This window comes from Microtus oregoni, unplaced genomic scaffold, assembly GCF_018167655.1.
Source record: "Microtus oregoni isolate MIOR12 unplaced genomic scaffold, Mior012 000028F_ref0000031, whole genome shotgun sequence".
Classification (NCBI taxonomy): domain Eukaryota; kingdom Metazoa; phylum Chordata; class Mammalia; order Rodentia; family Cricetidae; genus Microtus; species Microtus oregoni.
Window position 1 is genome coordinate 13,983,660 of NW_024543087.1, and position 19,259 is coordinate 14,002,918.

Sequence of the window (19,259 nt, forward strand, 5' to 3'; positions counted from 1 at the left end):
AGCCTCCAAACAACTACTAATCTAGTCTGTCTCTATAAATTTGCTCTCTCTGGAGATGTCAAATAAATGGAGTCAGGGGTAGAAAATGCCCTATCAGTTAGCTCATGGCAGAGGACCTCACTTTTGTTCAGAGCATCTAAAGCAGGCTGCTCACAACTCTAACTCCAGCTCTGGGAGATGTGATAGATGCCCTCTTCTGGCTTCAGCAGAGACCTGGACTAATGGATATATACCCTCTCACATACACACACACACACACTCACACACATAGAGAATAACTAAAATAAAATCGTAGGGGTTTTGTTTGTTTGAGACTACAGTATGTTTTGGTTTTCTGACACAGGGTCTTACTGTGTAGCCCTGGCTGGCCTGGAGCTCATGATGTATAGACCATGTTGACCTAGAACTAATAGATCCACCTGCCTGTCCCCTAAGGTTTGTGTCATCATACCCAGCTTGAAATAAACTATTTTAAAATAATAAATGGGCTACAGAGGCAGCATAGTGGTTAAGAGCACTTGCTGCTCTTGCAGAGGACCTAGGTTTGGCTCCTAGTACCTAGGTGGCAGCTCATGGCCATCTGCAGGTCCAGCTGCAGGAGATTCAATCCCCCCCCCTTTTTTTTGGCTCTGCCAGCACAAGGCACTCACATAGAATTAAATAGCTGGGCATGGTAGCAATTGGAAGGCAGAGCCAAGTGGATCTCTGTGAGTTCGAGGACAGCCTGGTCTACAGAGCTAGTTCCAGGACAGTCTCCAAAGCCACAGAGAAACCCTGCCTCGAAAAAAAAAATAAGGTATGATGCCATAAATCTACAATCCCAAGATTCAAGAGGTTGGGACAAGAGTATTGTATGAGTTGAAGGCCAGCATGAGCTACATAGTGAGACCCTGTTCAGGAAACAAAGCAGTTTTCTCTTTGACAGCCAGGACCCTGAACATTTTCCGAGAAGTAGAGCATCTTCGCGATCTCATCCCTGATTTCAGTAGGATTCCATGCTCCACAGCACCCCCTTCCCCTTCCGCTGGAGCCAAGCCAACCACACCCCTGATTTCGCCACAATTTTTTTCTGCTGGCAAGGGCCAGCATTTGCAGGTGACAATGGAGTCTATGTTGGGTAATGCCATCACCTATTGATCTTGCCGGATGAGGAACTTTGGTGGCACACTTTGCAGGCAGCAGCTAAGGTGATCTTGCTGGTGGTGACACAGATCCCCGGTGTTCCCCACCTACGGTGGTTTGAATAAGAACAGCCCCCCTAGGCTCATACATTCAAATGCTTGGTTACCACGGAGTGGAACTGTTTGAAAGGCTTGGGATTAGGCATTATGGCCTTGTTGAACGAAGGGTTTTGCTGGGGGTAAGCTCTGAAGTTTCAAAAATTCAATTTCTCTCTCTCTCTCTCTCTCTCTCTCCCTTCCCTTTCCCTCCCCCTCCCTTTTTCTCCTGAGCCATGCCTGCCACCATGCTCCCTGCATGATGATCATGGACTAAGCCTCTGAAACTAAAAGCAAGCCCCCAATTAAATATTTTTATTTATTTAAGGGTTTTTTTTTTTTTTGAGACAAGGTTTCTCAGTCCTGTGTTCAAGGCCAGCCAGAGTTGCAGGATATCCAGAGCTACATGGAAAGACCTTGTCTCAAACTGTCCCTCAACACACACACACACACACACCACTGGTTCCAAGAACTGTCTGGTGGGTGGCTACACCTGCCCTGGTCTCCAGGAACACAAGTCAGCACGTATGGCCTTGGAGTCCGGCTCAATTATCCACAGCCTGCTCTAGGCCTCAAATATCCTCATCTCCTCTCCATTTTCTCACTGGACTTCAAGGAAAAGTTCCTTTGCAAGATGGAAATGAAACATAAAAGAGACAACTCCAGGAAGCCTGGTGTGGGAACCATCTTTATTCTAGTCTCAGCCTGGATGGCTGCCATTCAGGATAGCTTCCTGACTGCTCTCTCCACCTGCAGTGGCTCTTAAAGGCACAGCCACCAAAAATGGGCAGGTGAGGCTGAAGTTCCATTCTGCTGGTTTCCCGCAGCCTCTCTCAGCAGAAGCGGCTGTGTTCACTGAGCAGAGTCCTGGGGAACAAAGGCACCCACTCCTCCCAGCACCATTCAATCCTCGGGCCACAGTGGAGCTGCGCGGCCTGAAGAGCTTGTCAAAGGCCCGATGCCCATTCCTGCCCAGCTGCTTTGTCTTCCACATCAAAACCATCCAAAGTCACTTAGTTGTCCCCAACCAGGTCACAGAATAGCAGGAGACATTCCCCTGGCAAAAAAGGACACATTTTTATCCTGTATCTTGTATTGGTAAGTGAGGCTTCGATCCCGCTGGGTTGTGGGCTGTGCCGGCCTCCTCCAGAGGATCCTCAGCTGTGGAGAGGAGAAGAATGAAGAAAGGTGGGCAGCAGCCAAGGACCCGCTCCACCAGGAATCCCACTGGGCCTCCTGGTAACCTCCCATTGAGGTTGCTATAATAGCTCAGGCAAATATGTCATATGGTAATAGGACCAACATTTACAATAAACACTACCAGCCAACAGAAAAATCAAGGTCGCCTCTCCATTACAGCAGCTGTGTTTGCTTCTCACAGAGAAGTAAAGGATGAAAAAGTCCTCCAAAGAAGAGCAGTAGTTTGTGTATTTCCCTTCTGTGAGTTTTCCCCTCCCCTCCTCTGTCCTCCCTTCTACTGTCCTCGTTCAGTCCTGCCCCCCAGACCGGATTTCTCTACATAGCCCTGCTATCCTGGAACTCACACTGTAGACCAGGCTGGTCTTGAACTCTTAGAGTTCATCCTCCCTCTGTCTCCCAAGTGCTGGGTTTAAAGGCGTGCGCCACCACCACCCAGCTCTGTAGTAATTTTGAGACAACTACGCTATGTAGACCAGGCTGGCCACAAATTCATGGGGAGCTTACTGCTTCTGCTTCCAGAGTGCTGGCATGTGTCGCCATACCCCTTCCTCCTTCCTTTTTTATTTTATTTATTTTGGTTTTTCAAGACAAGGTTTCTCAGTGTAACAGCCCTAACTGTCCTGGAACTCACTCTTGAAGACCAGGCTGGTTTCTAACTCACAGAGAACCTGCCTCTGCTTCCCGAGTGCTGGAATTAAAGGTGTGTGCCACCACTGCCTGGCTTATTTTATTTTTTAGTGCTAGAGTTTGAACTTGGGGCCCTATACATGCTAGTCAAGTGCTCTAACACTAAGCTATACGTACATCACTAACCACTCTTTAATTTTTTTAAAAAAATTGTTACTTTTATTTTATGTGTATAAGCGTGTGTTTAGCTGCATGTGTACTAGGTGAGTGTCGGTGCCCATGGAGGCCAGAGGTGGGGTATTAGATCCCCTGGAACTGGAGTTACAGATGGTTGGAAGCCACTAGGTAGTGTTGGGAACTAAACCTGGGTCTCCTGGAAGAGCAGCGAGTACTCATAACTGCTGAGCCATCTCTCCAGTCCCTTGGTCTTTGTTCTAGGCATGGCTTTGTGCTTGTCAGCTGGACTGACTTGGGAAATCAGCACATTAGAATCTGGACATTCTACAAGCCTCAGGAAAGACACTTACAGTTGATGCTCCAGCTGACTGAAACGCTTGGGGAAGGCTGAGAGAGACCGCAGCTGCCCAGTCAGCTACCCTTTGCCCAAGCTGCACCACAAGTGCTCCAACATAGCATGCCTGGGCTCAACCTGCCAGACTTGCCGAGATTCTCAACAATGCCTCCCCTGCACCCGAGTGAAGAGTGGTCAGTGTGAAATAAACTGGAAGCTGAGGAGGAAGCCCCAGGAATCATCCTGACAACGAAGTGTAAAGGCACAGCTTCCAAGAGCCCCGTGAGAAGCCGGGCGGTGGTGGCGCACGTCTTTAATCCCAGCACTCAAGAGGCAGAGGCAGAGGCAGGTGGATCTCTGTGAGTTCAAGGCCAGCCTGATCTACAAGCCTGAGTTCCAGGACAGTTAGGACTGTCACACAGAGAAACTCTGTCTTGAAAAAAAAAAAAAAAAGGAATACCACGAGAGGGGCAGAAACCAGCTTCCCACCAAACATTCTAGTGGTGACAACTACGGGGGCAAGAGATGTCTGGCCCACAAGTATGGCCACTTTAAGATTCTGTTGTTGTTGCTGTTTAAAATTGTTTTTAAAGACAGACTTACCATGTAACTCTGGCTAACCCAGAGCTCAATATGTAGAAAAGGGTGGCCTCAAGCTCACAGAGATCTGCCTGCTTCTGCCTCCCAAGTGCTGAATTTATTTTTTACTTTTGTTTTTGTTGTTATTGTTTTGTTTTTTGAGAAAGGATTTTTGTTTTTTGTTTTAATGTTGTTCTGGCTGGTCTGGGTCACACTATATAGACCAAACTGGCCTTGAACTCATAGACATCCACCTGCCTCAGCCTCAGGTGTGTGCCACCATAAATTTACTTTTGATTATGTATATGTGTGTGTGTGTCCTCATGTGGGAATGTGCATGAGAGTGCAGATAGCTGCACAGGCCAGAAAAAGGTGTCAGGTTGTCTGGAGCTGGAGTTATAGGCGGCTGTGACTGCCAGCTGTGCATGCTAGGAACTGAACTCCAGTCAGTGCAGAAACTGCTCTTGGGGGACTGGAGAGATGGCTCAGTAGTTGGGAGCATTGCCTGCTCTTCCAAGGGTCCTGAGTTCAATTCCCGGCGGCCACATGGTGGCTCACAACCATCTGTGGGGAGGTCTGGCGCCCTCTTCTGGCCTTCAGGCATGCAGACGGAGTGTAGTATACATAATAAATAAATAAATAAATATTAAAAAAAAAAAGAAAGAAACTGCTCTTGGATCTTAAGTTCTGAGTATTTCTCAAGCCCAATCTAAAGTTTTATACTTATTTATTTGTGGTGTGTGTGTCTCCCTTCACTGTGTGGATTCCCAAATCCCACCCAGGATGTCAGGCTCGGCAGCAAGCACCTTTACCTGCTCTGCCATCTTGCCAGCCCTCGTGTCTCTATTTTTTTTTTAAATTTATTTATTATGTATACAATATTCTGTTGTGTATATGTCTGCAGGCCAGAAGAGGGCACCAGACCTCATTACAGATGGTTGTGAGCCAACATGTGGTTGCTGGGAATTGAACTCGGAACCTTTGGAAGAGCAGGTAAGGCTTTTAACCACTGAGCCATCTCTCCAGCCACCCTCCCCCCCCCCCCGCCCCGTGTCTCTATTTTTAAAGGAGCTGTGTTGAGCAGAAAATGCGAATCCTGCTACAGTATGGCAGCGGAATCCTGCTATTATTTGATAGTGCAGCTGAAGTCCCTAATAACTGTTTCCTTTTTAGAACACTGCTTTGGCCGCAAATGAGACCGCCAGGAAAAGTGTTTCTTGCTCCAGGAGTCTCTATATCACCCGGTGCAGGGCACTGACTGGCATTCAGGAAACTCCGGACTTCCAAGGTTTCCCTCCTACCCACGGCAGCCCAAGGCTCAGCCTGTGTACCTGTCCATGCACATCCTTACAGAACCCAGTGGCCAGGCCCTCAGCCCGCAGGATCAGGTGGCTTTGATGACTAAGACCATTCAGCAGGACGTCGTTCTCCTCATCCTCAGCATCTTTGTCATCGTGTACAAGGGCGACCACATTCCCCTGCATCAGACACAAGATGGAAATCTGTTTCTTATCAGGGTACCAGGTATTCAGTGTATCTACCCCTAGTCTCTGAATATCCTCTCAGATCACACACACACAGCCTTGAGCCCTTGCCCACTCCTCCCACTACAACAGCTTCTTCACAAGAAAGCCCCTGAATGGCTCCAGGACCCTAGTTCCAATCATCTACTGCACACTTTCATCAGCAAGGCCAACCTACACTTCCAACTCAATTCATCTGAAAGCAAGCTCATCCTAGGAGCTCAGTCTCTTCCTGAGTATCATGCCACCAGGGACTAGTAAGATGGCTCAGCACTGACCATTAATCCTGATGATCTGAGTTCAATCCCAGACCTCAAATGGTGGAAAGTTGTCTGTGGCATGTTCATGTCCCCACTAACAAAATAAGTTGGTTTTGTTTTTTATTTTGGAATTTTTTTTCAGGTGGGAAAGAAGGGGTTTATACAGTGTTTTTCTGTTGTCCTGGAACTCGCTCTATAGAGTTCTATACAGGCTGTATAGTTCTATATAGCTCTATATAGCTTTATATAGGCTGGCCTTGAACTCAGGGACCCACCTGCCTCTGCCTCTCAAGAACTGGGAGAAAGGCATGCACTACCACCACCAAGCCAAATTAAGTTTTGTTTTGTTTTTCGAAACAGGGTTTCTCTGTATAATAGCTCTAGCTGTCTTAGAACTAGCTCTGTAGACCATGCTGGTCTCAAACTCAGAGATCTGCTTGTTGCTGCCTCCGAGTGCTGGGATTAAAGGCGTGAGCCACCACTTAAGTATTTTTAAATTAAAAATTAAGTAGTTTAAAAAATTGTATTTGATTGCCACCATTCTGCCATGCACTATTCAGCCAATCCACAGCTCCCAAGAACTCACCATATACCAGATAATACAGGACCAAAAAGAGATCTGGGCCCTAGAGCTAGGAAGATGCTGATAAGCTAGGGTGACAAGACCACAAGAAATAGGCATTGGGCAGAGATCTCAATGGGCAGACAGGGAGGACACATGGGACCTGACTCCTGATGACTAAGCAAAATTAGCCAAACAGAATGAGGGGTCTACCCTGACAAAAGGAGAGTTTTGAGTATACAGTTCAGTGGTAGAGTGCTTGCCTAGCATGCTTGAGGCCCTAGATTTGACCTTGACACCAAACAGGAGAAAACAACAGGGTGGAATTGTGGGTGCAGCTTAATTTAGCACATGTTCAGCAAGTGCAAGGTCCTGAGTTCAATTCCCAGGGACTACTAAAAACTAAACCACAGGGGCTGGACAAAGGTAAAGTGCTCGTTGTGAAAGAATGAGGACCTGAGATGGACCCCAGCAAACACACAGGATCAAGTGTGAGCTAGGTGCGGAGGCCCACACCTGTTATTCTAGCACCCAAAACGCAGAGGCAGCCTGGTCTACACAGTGAGTTCCCAAGACAGCCAGGGCTAAATAGTAAGACCTTATCTTTAAAGGGAATGGAATGAAGTGGGGTGAGGTAGGGTAGGGTAGGGTGGGATAGAGGGATGATTTAGTAGGTTAAGAGCACTAATTGCTCTTCCTGAGGATCCACATGGTGGCCCATAGCTGTCTGTGGCTCAGGTCCCAAGGGATCCAGTGCTCTCTTCCAGCCTCCATGGACACCAGGCTATTCGTATACAAAAAGAATTTTAGAAAGTTAAGGTATGAGGGCAAGGGATAGCTCAGCAGTATATAACTGGCTGGGTGGTGGTGGTGTTAGCCTGGTCTACAGAGCCAGTTCCAGGACAACCAATGCCACATAAAGAAACAAACAACAACAACAACAACAAAAAGTGTGTAACTACTTTTGCAGAAGACCCCAGTTCGGTTCCCAGCACCCACGTCAGGCAGCTCACAACTGCTTGTAACTCAAGCTCCAGGGGATCCTGTGCCCTCCTCTGGCCTTTGAGGTCATCTATACTCACATATGCACACACACAAATAAAAAATAAAAGAACCTTTTAAAGATGCAGGTGTGAGGTCAGTGTGATGTGCACATGTGTTTCCAGAACTTGAGAGGTGGCAGGAAGAATATCAGAAGTCCAAGTTCAGTCAGCCTGTCTGGACTATATGAGATCCTGCCTCAAAAAAAGCCAGGCATGGCAGCGCACATATAACCATGGCTCTACAGAGTATGAGGAATGTGGAAATGGGAATCCCTGTCTGGCCAAATAGATGATCTCCAAGTCCCTTGCCCTTCCGTCCTTCTATGATGACGCTCTACACCCCACCCCCTCTTTGCATTAACCTGTAGCCAAGATAGTCTCAGCAGTTCCTAGAACACAGCTTCCAGGCAGGACTGTGCACGCAGTCACATGACTGGCCATACCCCTGCTAGTTCACTTAACTTCCCCCTGTCACTGTTCTACACTCTGAGTCTGGCCTTTCCACACAATGTCCACACATTCCTATAGGCCCAGTCATCGCTCACTGAACAGTGGCTGTTGTGGGCCCGGCACCGCAGTAGACACCAAGCTTCACTCCATTGAACGTCTGGTTTTCGTTTGCTCCTGAGACGTGGTCTTGCTCCACGTCCTGGCTGGCCTGGAGCTTCAAGACTGAGGATTATAGACATAGGCCATGTTTGGCATCTCACTCAACTGCCTCCTTTTCTTCTTACAGTTTTTTTATTAGCCTGTGGGGGTTGTGTGAGAGAGTACGGCACATACACTGTGCACGCAGTTTTGTGAAGTGTGCTCTCTCCTTCCACCTTTATGGGGGTTCTGGGGTTCAAATTTAGGTCACTAGGCTTCTGCCTGGCCTCAAACTCACAATCCTTCTCCCACAACCTCCCAAGTGCTGGGATTACAGATCTGTGACACCATGTTTACAAAAAGCTGCATTTTACCTTTTCAAACTTCATGTACCACAGGTTAGCTGGAACTTACTATGTAGCTGAAGGGGAGTTTGAACTAGTGATCCTCCTGCCTCTGCCTCCCAAGTGCTGAGGTACAGTCAGAAACCACCATGCCTAGTTTATACAGTGCTATTGATCAAACCCAGGGCTTCCTGCTACGCAAGCACACTACCAACTGAGCTATAGCCCCAGCCCACTTCACCACTGTTAAAGGGATTCAGCGAAAGGTTCTAGATCCCAGAACCCAGGAGGAAAGCAAACATAATGGAGTTTGCAGTCATTACTTTAACTGATCTTCAAAACTCTCTACTAAGGAAGGACCCACAGGGCACTCAGGCAAGGACTAAGCACTGCCCTACAGTGCTGGGTCAACCTTTAATTTTGAGGAATTTATTATTTAGCAATGCAGGATGGGTGAAACAAAGAATTTCTGGGTCTGCCAAAGGAAAGCTAATCTTGAAGCAAACAGACAGAGAAAGCACAGCACACAAGTCTGGGTTCTCAGAGGCAAGCAGAACAGCAACGGCAGCCCCTTGGTACCTTCCATTTGCAGCAAACCGTGGCCCTGCAGTACTGCATGAAGTCCAGCACAGCGACCGCCCCCAGGCCCAGGCTCAGCAGCACACTGAGGTTGTCCACCAACAGCACTGGGTACTTCCACGGAGTCTCCCCACTGTCCACGGGCTTCAGGGTGTCCTGTACAAACTCATACAGTGTCTGGAGGTTTCCTGCGCTGGCCTCTCTAGAGACACAGGGGAAAAAGTCACCAGAGCTCACTCAACGGATGCTTTATTTTATTTTGAGACTGTCTCATGAACCCCAGGCTGGCCTGGAACTCACTATGTAGTGACCTTGATTTTCTCATCTTCCTCTTTCCACTCCTGAGTGCTTCCTCACATACAGGACCCCTGGCTTTGCACAGAGCTGGGTCACACACAGGGCTCTCCGTGCACTAAGGAAACACTGTCAACCTAACCACAGCCCCAGTCCTTCTCTTCTTCTCATAGAGTGTCACTGTAGAACTGACCTGGAGTTCACTATCCTATTGTCTACCTCCCAAGTGCTAGGATTATGGACATGTGCCACCATGCCTGGCTCTACAGATGTTTATCTGGGACAAAGTAGCACCAAGGAAGGCTGGAGGAGGTAAGGAACTGGAAAAGAACACACACACACACACACACACACACAGAGACACACACACACACACACACAGACACAGAGACACACACACACACAGAGACACACACACACACAGAGACACACACACACAGAGACACACACACACACAGAGACACACACACACACACACAGAGACACACACACACACACAGAGACACACACACACACAGAGACACACACACACACAGAGACACACACACACAGAGACACACACACACACAGAGACACGAGCAAGTTTTACTTTACTCCAGTTCAAGTATTTTCTGAGGCCTACGGGGTACAAAGGTAAAATTTAGGAGCTACAAAAAATGAACAAAAATTGGGGCCCTGAAGAGATATCACAGAAACCTGGCATGGTGATTCATGCCTACCCCAACTACTATAGAAGCAGGACAACAGCAAGCTGGAGGCCAGCCTGGGGAAGACTGTGGACTGTTTCATAAGAGGGATGTAAAGTAAAAGAGAACCATACATACAGCCTCCTCCCCCCCCCCCCCCCCCCCCGCAGAGCTATGGCACCTAGAAGAGTAAGTCAGATGGGGCAAGCCGGAGAGGCGTCCCAGGAGACCCTGAGGTGCTGGAGGAAGTGACACAGCATTTCAGGTGTCTTGGGGAGGAGTGGCAGTCTACAGGCTGCTGGTATACGTGTTTCTGACACATAGGGACCAACCCACCTCCACCTTCACCAGGGATGTTGCAAGCAGTCATTTCCGGGCAGTGGGAGGAGGAATGGAGTATAGTGCCCAGGGCGACCACCTTCTCCCTTGGCACTGGGCTAGCCTCACTCCTAAGGAGAACAGCTCCCTACACACTGGGATCAGGTATAACAAGCCCCTGCAGCCGGAGGATAAATCCAAGGTCAGGGTGCAAGGGAAGATGTCACACATGCGCGTGTGCTCACGCGCACGCACACATGCACACACAGAGCATTCTAGCCACTGCGTAAGGGTCTATCTGAAAGAGCAGGGCAGTGGGGACTCCTTTGTGAAAGAAAAAAAAAAACAGCAGCCAAATCAGGGCTGATGTTGAGAAGGGTTGAAAAGCGCCGCACAGCCAGTTAGACCTGTGATGGCGAAAACCAAACGAGAAGGCAACAGCTTTCGGTTGTTAGAGTCACATCACAGATCTTTAGACTTGCAGGTCACTCCTGCCTCAGCTACCCACTCTGTTGCTAGAAAGCCGAACAGCCAGGGACAATAGACTAACAAACAAATATGGCTATGTTCCAATAAAATTATATTTATCAATACTGGTCACTAGCCCATAACCCTTAGTTTCTACATAAGGGCACAAAAAAGCAAAAGAGTCGCACTAGGGGCCTGAGTCACCACAGAGAAACAGCAAAGCCTTTCACTGTGCCACACTCACTGTGAATGACGCTTGCTATAGCTCTGGGGACCACTCCTGCCTTCCCACACACAGCTGCCCCATCTGGTCCCACCGACCAGCTGTGCGGTCTGACCTGAGAAACTGCAGGGGTTGAGGCTCCTCCGGAGTGTGGAAGAAGATGTCCACTGTGGACTTGAGGCCCTCCAGGAAGACAAGCTGCCCGCTTTCCCGTGCCGCTGTCAGGTTGACACCCTAAATGGGACGAGAAACGGAGTGAAGTGCTGTGCCCTGCGGGGAACCTTTAAGAGAAACTACACACCAGCTAATAAGAGGGTAGGAGACATCCCAAACCCGCTGAAGTGCTCCTGCCGTCCCTGTCTGCTCTCAGATGCTCACGACAAGGATTCGTGTATCCCAAGCAGACCCTGACTTACAATGTTGTAAACAAGATAACCTTGAATTTTTTTTTTAATTTATTTTGTTTTTTTTCTGAGACAGGGTTTCTCTGTGTAACCCTGGCTGTCCTGGAACATGTTCTGTAGACCTGGATGGTCTCAAACTCACAGGGATTTACCTGCCTCTGCCTCCCGAGTGCTGGGATTAAAGACGTGCACCACCAAGTCTGGCTTTCTTTCTCTCTTTCCTTTCAGGTTTATTTTCATGTTTTAATTGCGTGTATGTGACTGGCATGCAAGTGCAGGGCCTCAGAGATTATGAGCTGCCTGACAGGGGTGCTGGGAGCCGAACTCAGGTCCTCTGCAACAGCACTAAGTGCTCTTAGCCACTATTCCATCTCTGCAGTCCCAGCCCTGAACTTTCGATCCCTCTGCCTCTACTTCCTGAGTTCTGGGATAACAGGTATACGCTACCAGTTTACAAGGTGCTGAGGATTGAAACTCAGGCTTGGTGCATGCTAGGAGAAACAACCTTGGTTTTCGAAACAGGGTTTTCTCTGGGGGACAGTCCTGACTGTCCTGGAAATCACTCTGTAGGTCAGGCTGGCCTCAAACTCACAGAGATCCACCTGCCTCTACCTCCCAGGGGCGGGGATTAAGGGCACGCGCTACCACTGCCCGGCTTTTTTTTTTTTTTAAAAACAGGGTCTTACAATGCAGTCCTGACTGGAATGGAACTCACTATGTAGACTAGACTGGGCTTGAATTTACAGAGCTCCTTCTGCCTCTGACTCTCAAGTGCTGGGATTAGAATCATAGGCTACCACATTCAGCTAGGCAAGAAAACCTTAACTGGCCACAACCAATGAAGGGTTTGATTGACTATCATCTACAAACACTAGGTCTGATTCTATATGTTTCCTACAAAGCATGCCCAGATTTTGCTTTAATCCTTTAGATAAGGGGTTCAGGGTCCCAAGATTTCCTTCTAGGTTCTCCACTAGAGAAAGTGAAAAGCCCAGCCTTAGCCTGTGTGTAGCACATGCTCTTACACAGGGATGTCAACAGAGAGGGCTGCAATACTTACCAGCTTCTGCCCCACAATATTATAGTGGCTGAAGGACTGGACGAGTGCCACAAAGCATACTTTACAATTGGCTAGAAAACAAAATACATTGACTTCTTAAACAAATCCTCTGCTTACGACCAGACAGGAATAATTCATTCTTCTGGAGATGGAAGCAGTGAGGGAGGTCTGGGCAGCACCCAGAGACCTTGTGCCCTGAGATGATGGTGCCTGATTTCAGTCTGCACCTCCCCACTTGTCTCAGTTAGGGTTTCCACTGCTGTGAAGAGACATCATGACCATGGCACTTTTCTTCCCCCAAGACAGGGTTTCTCTGTAGCTTTAGAGCCTGTCCCGGAACTAGCTCTGTAGACCAGGTTGGCCCCGAACTCACCACGGCATTCTTATAAAGAAAACTCATTGCGGCTGGCTAGCAGTTTCAGAAGTTTAGCCCACTATTGTGGCGGGAAGCAAGGCAGCATGTAAGCAGACATGGTGCTGAGAATTCTTGTGACTCTTGATTCACAAGCAACCAAGAGTAAACTGTGTCCCACACTGTATGGCTTGGGCATATATGAGACCTCAAAGCCTGCCCCCTCAGGAGGTGACACACTCCCTTCAACAAGGCCACACCTCCTAACAGCGCCACTCCCTACAGATCAAGCTTTCAAACAGGGTCACACCTATTCAAACCACCACACTCCTCTTTATTTTGAGCTAGAGTCTTCTGTAACAAATGCTGGTCTTCAACTCCCTATATAACCCAGGATGACCTTGAACTCTATTTTTGCTTTCTTTTGGTTTTTAAAGACAGGGTCTCACTATGTAGCTATAGTTGTCCTGGAACTATCTACATAGACCAGGCTGGCCCCAAACTCACAGAGATTCACCGGCCTCTGCCTCCCCAAGCGCTGGGAAAGGCATGCGCCACTACCACTCAGTTCTATTTATGTTTTAATATTATGTATAGGATGTTTGACCTGAATGCATGCTTGTATGCACTAAGTATGTCTGGTGTCCTTATTGACTAGAAGAGGGCAACAGATGCCCTAGAACTGAAGTTACACACTTGTGAGTGATTATGTGGGCGCTGGAAGTAAAACCTGGATTCCCTGGAAAACCAGCCCGTACTTTTAACACTAAGCCATTTCCCCAGGTCAACCTTGAACTCTTAATTCTCTGGACTCTAACTCCTGAATGCTTGGATTAGTAGCTTGAGCTACCACACTTGGTTTATATGGTGCTGGGAATTCAACTCCAGGCTTCACATATATTAAGCAAACTGTCTATAAACTGAGCTACAACCCCAAGTCCCTAAGCTGCATAAAAAATTCCTGTTGTATGTCTGCATGATGTGTATAAGCATAGAAGTCAGAGAACAGCTTTGAGGAGTTCGTTCTCTCCTTCCAAACCTTCACACGGGTCCAAACATTGAAGCCAGGGTGCGAACTTGTGGAACAAGTTTACTTTTACTTGCGGAACCATCTTACCAAGTCAAAATGTACTTTATTCCTTTTGTTTTCTAGTACTGGGGATTAAGCCCAGTACTACTGCTAAATTACATCTCCATACTTTGCTTGGTTATTTACTTATCTATCTATCTGTGGGCTGTATACATGTCCCAGGGTGGATACAGAAGACAGAAGAGAGCGTGTGGGAATTATTCTTCCCTCCCACCACGTGGGCCCTAGGGATTGAGCTCAGGAGGTCATCAGGCCATGCTTTTTACTAACTGAGTTATCGCCCTGGTTCTGAAGCACGTGTGTGTATGTGCATGTGTGGAGGCCAAAGATCAGCATCAGGTGGCCTGCTCAGCTGTTCCCATCTCATTTTTGGAGACAGGGTCTCTCACTGGATCTGGAGCTCACTGACTGGCTAGGCTGGACGGTTACTGAGCTTCCAGGATCTGCCCCACTCCTCTCCTGTCCCCCCACCCCCACCCCCAGTGCTATGCTTACAGATCTGCACCACACACAGCTTTGATGGAAGTTCTGGAGAATGGGACTCAGGTCCTCACGCTTGGGTGGCAGGCATTTTACCAAATGTACTATTTCCATAGCGCCTAGGTACTTAACTTTATTCTCTTGTAAATTGTGTCTCTTCTCCAATTTTGTTGTGTATACAGGAATACAATGGATAAACAGTGTCATATGACAAGGTATTAAACTCTAAGAAACTCCAGCTACTTAACTGAGCCGTATTCATTCTAATAATTTATCCATAAACTATTTTGTTTTTCTATGATATAGAATAGAAAAATCACATCATATGAAAAACAAAATTACTTCAAAGCTGTAAATGAATACAGCAAGGCATACTACAGGTCTACCCCATATCATGGCCGGCAAGTGCATCCTCAGGGAGCAGCCAACAGTGAACGGGTGTTGTGCTGGGGACGTAGCTAAGCTGACAACGCGCGTACCTAGCATCCACGAAGCGGTCAGCTGGACGCCCAGCACTGAATAAAACCAGGCATGGGGGACACATCTGTAATTCTAGGACTTTCAAGGTGGAGAAAGGAGGACCTGAAATTCCGGGTCAACCTCTGCTATATAGCAAGTCAAAGCCTAGCCTGGGCTACAGGAGACTAAGATTCACAATAATACCTCCACAAGGCCGGGGAGGGGGGGGGTGGCACAGGCCTTTAATCCCAACACTTAGGAGGCAGAGGAAGGTGGATCTCTGTGAGTTCAAGGCCAGCCTGGTCTACAAGAGTGAGTTCCAGGACAGGCTCCATAACAGAAGAGGGCACCAGATCTCACTATAGATAGTTATGAGTTACCATGTGGTAGCTGGGAATTGAACTCAGGACCTCTGGAAGAGCAGCCAGTGCTCGTAACCTCTGAGCCATCTCTCTAGCTCCTGGGTTTCCTTTTCTTGTGTTTGTTTGTTTGCTTATTTGGGACGAATTTCTCTACACGGCCCTGGCTGTCCTGCCTCCCAAGAACTAGTTCTAAAAGCATGTGCCACCATGTCCAGCTAAACAATTACTAATTTTTGTTTTATTTGAAGTCACAGATTAGTTATGAGCCCATTATTGGGTGCTAGGAATCAAACCTGGGTCCTCTGAGAGAGTAGCCAGTGATCTTAACCTCCAAGCCATCTCTGCAGACCTGAGTTTCCTTTTCTATAGTATCAGGGAGCTGCCTACCTTTGAGGTAGAAGGAAAGGAAATGATGCACAAGGAAGCTGCCGTCGGTCTTGGCATCACAGAGCAGAGTCAGTTTCCCCTGAAAGTTAAGAACGTACGTAAATCAGACCCACTGTGAAGGGGTTCGTCCCCGCAGAAAATCAAGACAATTATGGACATTTCTACTTGTTAGTGCTAATGCTATATATATATATATATATATATATATATATACTCAATTAACCCAAAAATAAATAAACGTCAGAGTCGAGGAGATGGCTCAGTGGGTAAATCATTCACTGTGTGATAATGAGGACCTCAGTTCAAATCCTCAGAACTTGAGTAAAAGTCACTACCAGGAGTGAGCATCTGTAAGCTCAGTGCTTCGACAGAGAGACAGAAGGCAAAGACAGAAAACCTCTAGAAGCTCTTGGTCCAGCTAATGTATGCAGTGAACAACCATCTCAAAACAAAGTAAGAGGACTGACCACCACGCCCACACTAGGGCATGTGTGTGTGCAACCTTATCCACATACACAAAAGTGGGAACACATATGCACGCAAAGATCAAAAACTGAAAAGAAAAAATCAGGGCTGGAGAGATGACTTACAAGGGAATACACTGCTCTGCAGGGACCAGGTTTGGTTCCTCGTACCAGCATCAGGCAACTCACAACTGCCTGTAACTCCAGCTCCAGGAGGGTCTAACAATCTTCTAGTTTCTACAGACCGCACTCATCCACAGATATGTGCGAATATACATAGTTAAAAATAATAAACATAAGGGGCTGGAGAGATGGCTCAGAGGTTAAGAGCACTGACTGCTCTTCCAAAGGTCCTGAGTAAAATTCCCAGCAACCACATGGTGGCTCACAACCATCTATAATGAGATCTGGTGCCCTCTTCTGGCATGCGAGCATGCATGGAAGGAATGTTATATACATAATAAATAAATAAATCTTAAAAAAAAATAAACATAAGATCTCAAAAAAATCAATTATTAGCTGGGCGATGGTGGCGCACGCCTTTAATCCCAGCACTTGGGAGGCAGAGGCAGGCGGATCTCTGTGAGTTCGAGACCAGCCTGGTCTGCAGAGCTAGTTCCAGGACAGGCTCCAAAGCCACAGCGAAACCCTGTCTAGAAAAACCAAAAAAAAAAAAAAAGCAAGAGGCTGGAGGATCTCTGAGTTCAAGGCTAGCCTGGTTTGGACATTCAAGGCTACACAGAGAAACCCAGTCTCAAAAAAACAAAAAACAAAAACAAGCAAAAAAAAAAAGTCCCAGCAGTGTGTAGCTACCCGCTGGAGCCTTTTCTACTTGTGTGAGTAGCAACAGCAGGATCAAAGGGTGTCTGTCACACATCACCTCAATGCTGTGTCAACTTTAGGCAAGCGTGTCTAATGTCTCTAGGTTTAGTTGCCCCCCCACACACATACAAAATGCCAAATCATACTTCCGGGCCTTAAGTACCTGACCCACCCATTTCCTGTTGTCACTGTGGACCTGGGAAATGCCCTAGCAATTCACAAAGTAGCCAGAGCTAACTGGAGGCTTGGACAGACAAGAACTGTTGGGCAAATAAAGTCGACAAGGATCTTTTAAGGACTTTCCACACGTGATATGTTCACTGCCAATTATAGAATAAGACACATATAATCCTGGCAGAGGTAACCTCTACGTGAAAATGTGAAAGATACTGAGGTTCCATGGAGAGTGCGCAGCCTGAGGAAAATAGAGTGGAAGGCCTTTGCTGAATGCTTTGTGCAAACAGATGTTGAACTGTTGTTGACAGTTCTTAGACAGCATCAGGGGGGCTGGAGAGATGGCTCAGCAGTTAAGAGCACTGCTCTTCCAGAGGTCCTGAGTTAAATTCCCAGCCACCACATGGTGGCTCGCAACCATTCCAAAATGAGATCTGGTGCCTTCTTCTGGCCTTCAGGCATACAATGTAGAATATTGTATACATAATAAATAAATTTTTTTTTTAAAAAAAAGGACACCATCAGCAACTTGAATGTTCCACGGAGGAGGGAGACTCAGGTAAGAGGCTTCTCTCGAACCCGCACTGCAACCACCTCTGGGCGCCAGAGTGGCACGGAGGACACGGTCCCAGGGGCTGGAAACGGCGTACAAGGACGCTAAGCACACGCAAGATGACTCAGTCGCCAATCTTACGGAGGCCCAAGCAGTCAACCTCGGTCCTGGCGAGCCCTCTCCAGACTACAACTCCCAGATGCCCTGGGTTTACGGCAGCCGCGCCAGCCCCACGGCGCGGCTTTCCGGATGCAATCTTCCCGCACGCTCCCGGGACACGCCCCTTTCTGGGCCGCCCGACATCTTACCTGCTCAGTCTTGTCTGGGGTGGTGCTGAGAAGGTTATTGAGTTCCGGGAACATTGTGAACTGGGGTGAGGAATTAGGGCTCTACAGAGAGAGAGCATGAAGACCGAAGAACAACACCCGCCGAGGCCTTGCTCGCGCGTGAGAAAGTGCGCACGCGTGATCCCGCATCAGCCAATCACGTTTGAACTTGCGATGCTGCTGCTGCTGCTGCTGCGCAAGCGCGTGATCACGTGTCCCGGTGATGCCGAGCCGTAGAGCAATCCCTAGTCTAGCAATGGCCTATGCTGTGGCTTCGGTAGTGGCCTTCTCCCCCTACGTCTTAGCGGAAGAGGGCGAGCTTCCTCCTTTCTTTGAGCAGGCTTCCCTGCAGCTCCGGGTCTCGGTCTCTCCACATGGTTTCCTCGTGTGTTGCACACAAGCTTGGGCTAGATCCATATAGGGAAGATGCTGGCATGATCTTCACAGAAAGCGGGATATCAAAACTTACTAGCACAAAACTATATCCTGAAAGTTCTCTATATAAAAGCAAAAGACGGCCGGGCGGTGGTGGCGCACGCTTTTAATCCCAGCACTTGGGAGGCAGAGGCAGGCGGATCTCTGTGAGTTCGAGACCAACCTGGTCTACAAGAGCTAGTTCCAGGACAGGCTCCAAAACCACAGAGAAACCCTGTCTCGAAAAACAAAACAAAACAAAAAAAGCAAAAGACGATGGGTTAAAGAGATGGCTTGTATTCACTTTTCCTAGTGTGTTTTCCCTTCCCATTAAAAAGTGTACCTACCACGTGGAAAAAAAAAAAAAAAAAAAAAAAAAAAAAGAGATGGCTTGTTGCTCTTCCGGAGGGCCAGACTTTGGTTCTCAGCACCCATATTGGATTACTCAGCCTTTAACTCCCACTCCAGGGGATCCGATGCCATTTTCTGGCCTCTGCGGCACACCCCCACCCCCACACACACAACATGCAAAAATGTTAAGAGGACTCCACAGATTTAAGAGAACCCTGATTTGATTCCCGCTGGCCACATAACTTCTGTAACTCCAGTTCCAGGGAATCGGATACCTCTTCTGGCCTCCCAGGGCATCAAACATAAAAATGGTGCGTTCAGTCAAAACATTCCTATGCATAGTTTTGTTTCTGATTTTGTTTTCTTTTGTTTTTTTAAATGTGAGGCCCTCTCTTTAAAAAAAAAAAAAAAGCTAGGGAATAAGAGATTATAAATCAGAGGACATGCACCTGCCTAATATGTGGGAAACCCTGCGTTTCAGCCCCATTACAGCAAAAACAACATAAATAACTTGCCGACACCTGTGACTAGCACTCTTG

The 19,259-nt window shown here is 47.7% G+C and overlaps 1 protein-coding gene across 2 annotated transcripts; it reads right to left on the reverse strand.

Moving 5' to 3' along the window:
- Positions 1–1,887: 1,887 nt before the first annotated feature.
- Positions 1,888–18,095, reverse strand: Elp6 (elongator acetyltransferase complex subunit 6). Of its 2 annotated transcripts, XM_041677228.1 has the most exons (7): positions 17,938–18,095; positions 15,617–15,695; positions 12,487–12,557; positions 11,138–11,256; positions 9,034–9,235; positions 5,466–5,612; positions 1,888–2,378 (listed from the first exon to the last, which is right to left on the reverse strand). In XM_041677228.1, the coding sequence occupies exons 1-7, from the start codon at positions 17,989–17,991 to the stop codon at positions 2,250–2,252; spliced, it is 801 nt and encodes a 266-aa protein (XP_041533162.1). In that variant the 5' UTR covers positions 17,992–18,095; the 3' UTR covers positions 1,888–2,249. The 2 variants fall into 2 exon arrangements, with proteins under 2 accessions (XP_041533162.1, XP_041533163.1); XM_041677229.1 differs by lacking the exon at positions 12,487–12,557 and having other exon boundaries at positions 17,938–18,075.
- Between the last annotated feature and the right edge of the window lie 1,164 nt (positions 18,096–19,259).

Excerpts from the sequence above, each read along its gene's own strand:
- Elp6 (XM_041677228.1), bottom strand. The coding sequence starts at position 17,991 with ATGTTCCCGGAACTCAATAACCTTCTCAGCACCACCCCAGACAAGACT. Across the intron at positions 11,257-12,486 it reads ATATTGTGGGGCAGAAGCTG|GGTGTCAACCTGACAGCGGC; the intron begins GTAAGTATTGCA and ends CGTCCCATTTAG. Across the intron at positions 9,236-11,137 it reads CAACCCCTGCAGTTTCTCAG|AGAGGCCAGCGCAGGAAACC; the intron begins GTCAGACCGCAC and ends CTGTGTCTCTAG.